Source organism: Aplidium turbinatum, chromosome 6 (genome assembly GCF_918807975.1).
Source record: "Aplidium turbinatum chromosome 6, kaAplTurb1.1, whole genome shotgun sequence".
Taxonomy (NCBI): Eukaryota; Metazoa; Chordata; class Ascidiacea; order Aplousobranchia; family Polyclinidae; genus Aplidium; species Aplidium turbinatum.
In genome coordinates, this window is record NC_137477.1 from 26552559 (window position 1) to 26561534 (window position 8976).

At 35.5% G+C, this 8976-nt stretch overlaps 1 protein-coding gene across 1 annotated transcript; it reads right to left on the reverse strand.

The window, feature by feature from the left end:
- Positions 1-390: 390 nt before the first annotated feature.
- On the reverse strand, positions 391-8976 carry LOC145772555 (adhesion G protein-coupled receptor B1-like). The gene is made up of 10 exons (XM_082584418.1): positions 8896-8976; positions 8030-8236; positions 7507-7662; positions 7014-7147; positions 6861-6864; positions 6401-6559; positions 3960-4058; positions 3637-3760; positions 3299-3372; positions 391-2904 (listed from the first exon to the last, which is right to left on the reverse strand). The coding sequence occupies exons 2-10, from the start codon at positions 8169-8171 to the stop codon at positions 2786-2788; spliced, it is 1011 nt and encodes a 336-aa protein (XP_082440544.1). The 5' UTR covers positions 8172-8236; positions 8896-8976; the 3' UTR covers positions 391-2785.

The following is an 8976-nucleotide window of genomic DNA, read 5'->3' on the forward strand; positions in this document are numbered from 1 at the left end:
GCCTGCAACGAGGAAGCTTTGTTGACTAACTACAGTTTATCGGTTAATTTTTTCACACCTCTCCTTGATATGGCAATAAGATTTTATCTCAGAGTGACTTTAACATTCTATCATGCCTATTATACCTATATTTTACTTTGCTTTCTACACTATTTAAGCCGCCAGCACAAATATTTAGCAAACAATTGGTCTTGCAGTTAGTTTCCTGTGTTTCGGCTAGCATTTTTTATTTTCATTGATTTCACGATAAAGTCCGACATTCTCATCCTTTTGCGTTTCTTTGAGCCTAAGTCTAATTATTAGCGTAAAAATATCTGCCAGTCTGAATATTGGATCGTTTTTAAGTGAATCAGGGTTTCTTAACTCAAACATATTTGCATCACAAAATCATAATGTGCACATGTTTACAACAGTTGGTTTCATTACACGATCAATATTTGAATACGCCATTATTGTAGAATCACAAATTTGAAACCAAAAACGCCATGGTTACACAACAAAATCATTAAAGACAAACATTTCAAAAATAGAACGCAATATAAATCTGCAAAACTAAATGAAAATAGCTGGTTAATTCTTACCGTTTATTACAATCCTTGCGGTCCATATGAAGCGATAAGAATGGCTGTTTTCATATGTACAGTAGGCTATTTTAATTTATAAATAAAATAGCTGTAGGCTACTGCTAACTATAATGCTGACCAAACGTAGAAGCGTTTAAAAGTGATGGCGCTCACCGCTCAGCATGTTTTTTTGAGAAAATATTGCCTAATACTGTATGGAACTATAAGTACTCGACCTTGTGCTGGCAACCAGAAAGATTCCTTCTTCACAATTTATGGTGTGGTTAGAAGTAGATGAACAAAGCATCGCGTTTTTTTCTTGCAGTAATGTAACTTTTTTTAAGATATACAAACATGTCACAAAATAATCATACATATAAAACACTTTGGCGTTGTTAATACTGCTCTACAATGCAAGAAATTCGTCGAGTTGCACGAAATCCAATCGCACCGATATAAGAAAAAATTATTATCTTGCTTATCCAAAGCCTATACCAAAACAACAAAAAATGCTTCGGTTAATGAGTTACATAGCCTACAGCACACAATTCTTATGTGAGTATTAGTGATAACATTTTTTGTTAAACTTTGGACTAAACTTTTAGATGCAGTGTTGCCAGCAAAATCATATACGCTCTTTTTGTCCCACTTTGGCAGGACTGAGTTAAAAGTGTAACATGTACAATTTTGCATATGTAGCCTGTTTACGTTTTATACCCAAGTAAAAAGTCTGGCTGAAAAATGTCTTCCTTTATAATTCTACCAAAATTAAACTGGTTGCATATATCATCTTTTGATATATAGCACCGTGATGACAAAACTCAGCATTGCAAAATGCAAACAGGGTCAATAGAATTGTGCACACAGCTGTTGATAACAACATGTAAAGAAAGCATAATTTTGTTTATTATTTCTGCAAATATTTAGCTTGCAGGCAAAATGAAATCAAGACTAGTGCATGGAAACAACCTTTTAAAAATTGTAAATACTAATTATGACGTTGTAACCAAAGTCTATCGTTACGTAAAGTGATAAACAACAACTAAGCCTACGTGTATAAAAAGTTCGGCACAAGTTAATCATATATAGGCAGGTAATAATCAGTTGCAGACAGCGTCGTGTCATATTTTTATGGACTTGCATTTTCAAGTCAAAAACAAGACCACCCCTTCTGATGACAACCGCGATATTTCACATTTCACACAGGGGCGCCGGAACGACTTTTGACTGGGGGGGGGGCAGGATAATGAAAAAAGGGCACTTTTATTGCTGAAAGGCCCTTTTTTTAAGTTTTAAGATAAGATATAGCTATAATGCTCATCTATCAGCTCATTATAGAGTAATGATACAATAAGTGTCCGCACTGTCCAGTATACAAAGAACAATGGCACGGAAGAGCATCAAACTATGTTGATGTAACCTACTGTGATACAGAATTTTGTGTTGTAAAAGTTCTTTTAAGGCAAAAATGAGAGATTGTAATTAGGCTAAAAGCGAATACCGGTAGCAGAAATTGTTATATTGCAAAATATGCAGTAGCTTACATGACCTTAAAAGGACACCATTGCCTCCTCTGCCCCCCATCCACAGAAAAATTGAGGGCAGGGGGGCATCCGCCCCCCCCCAGCCCTCCCGCTTCCGGCGCCCCTGATTTCACACACAGAAAACTCTAATAATCATGACAGAGCTGCTGTCGCATGTCCATGTATACTGTATAGTGGTACAGGCACTTGACTTTATAGGTTTGTTTTTCGTTACCATGATGCCTATGATTGCGACGTTTATGCCCCTCACAAGTTTGTGAGGGGCGTACAGCAGGCTACAGTAATTTGGTATAGCTGACTAAATGTTGAAAAAATTTCTTCAGCAGTCATGTTGAAAGAATATAAAACACGACACAGCTTGGCATAGGCTATACTAAATTAATAGACCACGAGCTGATTGTTTACGACGTTATGCTGAAGACACCGTTATGATAAGTAGATATTAACCTATTTTTTTTTTTTAATCAAATTATTTTAAGAATCCTGAAAAAAATCAAGATGATTTCAAACTTTATCACATGTTTAGTACTTCTCAAAGTCTTAACTTGCAAAGTACTTAGAAGAAGAAGTTCATTGTTTTGTTTTCTTGCCATGTCATCCTGACGACAAATACTGCTAGAAACTTGAGCAGTTGATGTGAATACAACGCATTCCTTGAAAAGGAAAGTCTTTCATACTTTAACAGTCGAGACAGGTTCTGGCGCAACGCTGCCGAATAACTTTAGATACTCTGCATAAGTTCTTGATCACGTCACAATATTCGTATTGGTCTTCCGCCGTGGCGCAGTCGGGATGAGCTGGAATTCCAAATAAAGCGTCAAAATTCATGTAGGCTACAACTATAATTTCAAGTTGGTCTATATAGTATACTGTTTCGTCAAAATTTGAAATAACTTTTTTGGTAACAAAAGACAAAAACAAAGTCCTTTTTATATGAATTGAAATGTTGCGAACGTTGAATCTATTTGAAACGGGTTGATTTTGCTCACTGGTAGCCTACGCAACATTGATCTGTTTCCTTCACCAATATTTAGCCTATGTTTAGTATAGTAGCATTTGGATACAGTGTCATTTCGCCATAGTGTAACATTTTTCAAGATTCCTTCGGGTGTCAATATAGGTGAGTTCTACTGCATAACAAGCTGGAAACACAGCAGTAATGTGTCTACAACAGTTTGAAAATCTACTTACGTGGACAGTCGTCTAACTGGCAAGCCACGATCTCCATATCACTTCCTTCACATTGTCCTTCTCCAAGGCACTCTCTGCAAGCGAATATCACAAAATCATGAATAAAAAAAAATTGTATGGGATTGCACCTAAAAGCTATTGCAGCTGAAATGTAGCAAAAGTTGTAGGCTTACAAATGTTTATATTCGACGTACATATTTGGAACATCTCTGTTTCATTCATAAAATAAGGTTAAAGGGAAAAAAAGACTGGCAGAACATTGATTTTAGTTTTAAGCTTATTGTTGTTGGTTTGATAAACAAGTTTTTGAAATACAGCAGTCAATTATTACATTTCACCTTTTTCGAAGCATCTCGCCTTTGCCGCACGTGACATCACAAGGCTGGAAAACGACCCATTCGCTCCACCTTCCTGTGAAAGGTTCTGTGGTGTCATCGCATTCCTCCAACATGCATGGCTGCACTGAAAAATAGAAAAAAATCAAACGTTAAATGATTGCAATCGATAACACAAGACAAAAACTTACCGCATTAATTTCATGATCATCAAGACTCTTTTAAAAGATAAATGCATGTTTTTCAGCTTTTGATTACTTTTTAAACAAAACTGACTAGTTTTTTATGTTCACACTTTACATACTTTGTTGTTAGAAACAACTTACTTAGTACAACTTCATCGCAATTGGATAAGCAATGTCTTGTCTGCTCACCAACGCCGCATGTGGCCGAACATTCGCTCCACGAAGAGTAGGTGGGAAGTGCTGAAAGTTTGAACAAAGCGTTGGGCACAGTATAGTTAATAAGTTATACAAAAGATTTCAATGCAATGTACATGCATCAGTTGTGGAAAATAGTCAATGCTCCAGGTAAAGCTCAAATGCATAAATATGTGTCATTTAGTGAGTTAAATATCCCAAAAATTAAAAAGGCATATATATGCCTTTATTGTTTTATTACTAATTTTCTGTCATGCTTAATTTTAGCAGTAATTTTTTTCTTTAGTCAGTGCCATATCTAATGATATCGACAACGATAAGTAAAGATAGGTTAACAGCGCTTGATAGCAAAACAGTCCAATAGCTACAGCGCCTGGATGGAATAGCGTGACCATTGGTTGCCACCTCAAGCGCACAATAAGAAACCCCTTTGTTTAATAACAGTTTAATAGCCTATACAAATTTTATGCTTTCAATCTCCTAGAAGTGGAAAGTTATAGAATATGGCAGTAGCTATAGAAGAAGGTTTGGTTATGTAGTTGTAGACTATTATAAAGGAAGTTATAATCTCTTAGAAGACGGTAAGTTGCAAAGATCTTTAAAAATGTTATCTGAGTTGAACTTGTCGCGGGCGTGATCTAAGTCATATTATACACAACAAAAAATTTAAAAAAAAATCGAAAAATGTTTTTGTAGTTCTTAAATTAATTTATGACGTAGCGATGTACCCCGAAGGCGTGAAATCACGTAGTTGCTCGAGGCTGTGAAAACAATTCTACACCTAAACTGGTAAATTTTATAAGAGAAAACTATAGTCTTTACAAATAACGTTTGTACCAACACGCTTTATAACATGTGAAGCTGAAAATCTCAAACTTTTTTCTTGCATTACTTTTACGTCTGTATGCGTTAAAATCTTGTTTCGCTTTACGTGAGTTAAAGCGAGCTTGTGTTGGTGAGTAATTAAATCTTTGTTGCGTGCGGGAATTTTTTTGCGGCTGGGAATTTCCATAATTATCGAGAATCCGTGTGTCATGTAATATCTCCTTTGATTAAAAATATGCTGAACAAAAAATTAGTAACCTAGTTCACTGTAGTTGCAACCAGGTTTTTTTTTAAGGTTTGGTTTGGGTGACCGCTAAGTAGTTGAGACCGCAAGTGTTTCATTTAAATACCAAAAAATAGCCATATTTGCTTAAACGAATTATTTATTAGGCTATTGTAGTTGCAAGTCCAAATTTTGGGAAACTGCTGGAGAAATTTGGGGGACCGTTTCGGTCCCCCAAAACACCTTAAAAAAAACACTAGTTGCAACATAAGAGTAAAAAAGAGTATTTGTTCAAGACTGCGTTAAAAAGCTTCAACAATGAAAACTCAACTAGTTTTAGGAAGGCTGTCCATAAAATTGAATATTGTGCTTGGTTACAAGGAAAACTTAATGTCATTGATGCTTTTATTATGCAAATCTACTTAGCACAATCACTTTGACCTCACCATGGCGTTCTTTTACTTCTACTTGAATACATACACATCTGACTTCTTGAAGTAGTTTAGTTCTTTCAAACCTGGAACCTTCGCGTCTAGCCTGCTGACTAGTTGCTAGTACAAACCATTTTAAGGTTTTCATGTTAAAGGCATACTAAATGAAATTTTCAAACGGGAATGAAGCATTAAAATGCGTAAACTGAACATTCAAGAATACATTTCAAAAAAAAATTACCGAAAAAAATTTGTTTTCAATGGCGCTGGCAAGGCCCAAAGTCCAATATTTCATTTATTTTCATTTTTTTTCAAAATGACCAAAAAGTGCAAACACAGCTCGAGAATACGTCACAAAAGACAGCAATAACAAAGGCCACGTTACAACATCTGATGTTTTAACATCAGATCTGAGGTTTTGATCAAACTGTCTGATGTTTTGACGTTGAAATCTGATGTTTTGATGTACATACATACATAGCCTACAGTTAAATCGCCCGCAGTAACAATTGTTGCGTGATCAGCTGATTGCTAGTCTATAGTGACGTAGACTGTACAGTCGCACGCTTCGCTGCTCAGGCCCATTCTGGTTTTGAAAGCTCTGACAAAAGTACGCGCGGAATGCTGATCAGACCGCAATGGGGCAAAATTTTATTGAAAATCGTTTTATGGTAGCATGTTAAACACAAAGAACGTGGAAAATCGCCAAGTCAGGTTTTTCCTTTAGTATCCCTTTAAGAATAAATTGATGTGAATTTTTTGACAAGCTTGTGGGCTTAAAATTTTGTCAGTAGGCTAGCTATAGGAGTCATATTGGAAAATATATTTAATCTGAAATTACATCACTGCGTTTTACATAGACATTTGTGATTGCATTGGAATAGATCTGATTATGTCTTTCAACTTACTTGAGCAAAACGGTACATCACAATTTTCTGTTCGCGTGTCCGGACCTTGGCAGTCACTTCCATGAAGACACACTCTGCCTGAAGTTCTCACTGAATTCCGGCCACACGTCTCTGAACAGGCGCTGAACGGGGACCAGTCGCTCCACGTTGGACATTGATCTGTCAATACGTGGAAATATTAATGTCAAGGAAGGTGAAGGTTTTCATTATACTTAGTCTTCGGCACTAACAATAGTAGGGTGGTCAGTTCCTTTCCTTCGGCCATATTCAGTAAGTTATACATAAATAGTTGAATAAAGGAAAAAAGAAAAATAATTTAACTGAAGAATAATTTGCAAAAAATTTATCATAATTTGTATGTAATATTATGCATACAACTATCAACAAGGCGGTAATTTATAAGCACTCGTTGTTTATCAGTCTATTGTGAAGTTGTTTGTGCAAAACGTATGGCTTTTACTTTTCTAAAAACATTTATAATTCACTTGCATTTTAAGTTTTTAGCTACTTTAAATCTAAAAGTGCCACTTTTAGTATGAAATTCAAATGAACGTCAAGAAAGGTGAAAATGTGACTGGGATAAGGTAAACTATTGTGGTTTATTCTCCTTCACCTGGGTTTGTTCCGTTGTTCCATCGTTGCATCCATTTTCTCCGATGGGTCCATGAAGACATACTCTTGTCCGAGTAATTACTCCCACTCCGCATGTAACAGAACAATCGGACCAACTGCCAAACCGGCTCCAAGCTAAACGATTGAAAGATGTTAAATCACAAAATTGCAGTGAATTTGAAAGATAAGCAAACGATGCAGATACATATGATATTATGATGAAATCACTGTGAGAAGTTGCAGTTAATTACAAACAAACGAAACTATGCTTAAAGCTTGACTATGTGTTATAGTTTTATCGAAAATTGTCACAGGCAATACAAACATAAAAAGTTGTGCTGAATATACAAGCATCGATCATTCCAAGAACAAGTAACGATTTGCAACAAAAACTATTTAATGGAGCACAGTCTATAAACCATGTTCAAATTCTCAAAGTTTCAAAATGCAGTAAACGTTCTTATATAACTTTAGATAGTAAGCTGGACTTGTACCTGGACACGGTTGTTCGTTGCAGTCGGTTGTTTCGGTTGCTTCACCTTCGCATCCAGGGCTGCCAGGTTCTCCATTGACGCATGCGCGCGATCTAGTTTGTCTTCCTCCTCCACAAGTTCGAGTGCAGGTAGAATATCTTCCCCATTGCTGCCAAACTAAAGAAGAAATACAAATAAAAACTTTATTGCTTTTATACAGTCATTAGGTAGTGATTTATTATCACTGTTTTAGTGATAATAAATTGTGAATGCTCTACTGAGATTGTGATGTTGATGTGCAAAAACTTCTTAAATATACAACCTTTTTCGCACGAATTGTGGTTTTAAAATGATTTCAGTGATTTATTTTAAAATTCTAATGCATTCAGATAGTACGCATGAAGTCATAACCACTTTCAAACCAAGAATGTAGTCTAAAACCTGCTTTGCTTTAATAAACATTTTATTATTGTAAAATGATAATTTTTCTAAAAGATCTTGTTTAAAACCTTTAAATTTTAAACATCTTGATCAGAAGACTTACAAGGTCTTCTTGAAGCACAAACTCCATTTCGATTAACAGGTAGACTCGTAACTTCTGAAATCCAGTCTTCATAGCTTGCAATGGATGAGAATGCAGCAAAAGAATCAACATCTTTCTGAGGACATTGATCCCCGTATGTCATAATTCCTGCGACGTAAAAATCGCACTTGTTGCATCTCTGACAGATAAGTGGTCCTCCTGTCTCCCCTGAAAGTAGCCGCATTTTAGTTTGGTTTTATGTTATAATTGAACTTGCTCAAAGATTACGGCTAATTAGTTAGTTTCATAACTTGATTTCATTGTATCTTTGTTATTTTTTTATTAATTTGATATCAACTGTGCATCACCTCATGATATTGCACAAATATCATATTTTATGCGCTAAACTTAAAAAAATAAATTATCACCATTAATTTGGCGATAATTACACACACGATCATTATTCAATAAAAAACTGAAAAACGTATTCAACTTGGTTTGGTGAGGTTGCCTTCCTACGTCATGTTTTTGTCACAGTTGTGACGCTCTGTGCATACATACCTAGCATACAGTTTGGGAAGCTTTGCTATGGTACAAAGAAAATTAATCCAAAAATTCTAAACAATCACTGATAGGGTAATGCTATTAAATTAATTTTTGTTTTCAGCCGTCCAGTATTTCAAGAACTGACGTCACCAAAATTGTTCTTACTCAAAAGAGGAAACAATTTATTCCTAAGAGAAGTTACGAGGCTTGTGAAAAACGTATAGAAGCAAAGATGCTATACTTACTATTAGTAGCCTATTATTCCATGATTTCAGTTGAAATATTATTTAAAATGTGTTTTTGTTTGATATAACAGGAATAAGCTTCTGATATGTGAATACCTTGGTACTTCTTGAAATCTGGTTCAGAGATGTAAGCCAGTGAGCAAAAGAACAGGATCTAATACTGGTGACTCTTCTTCT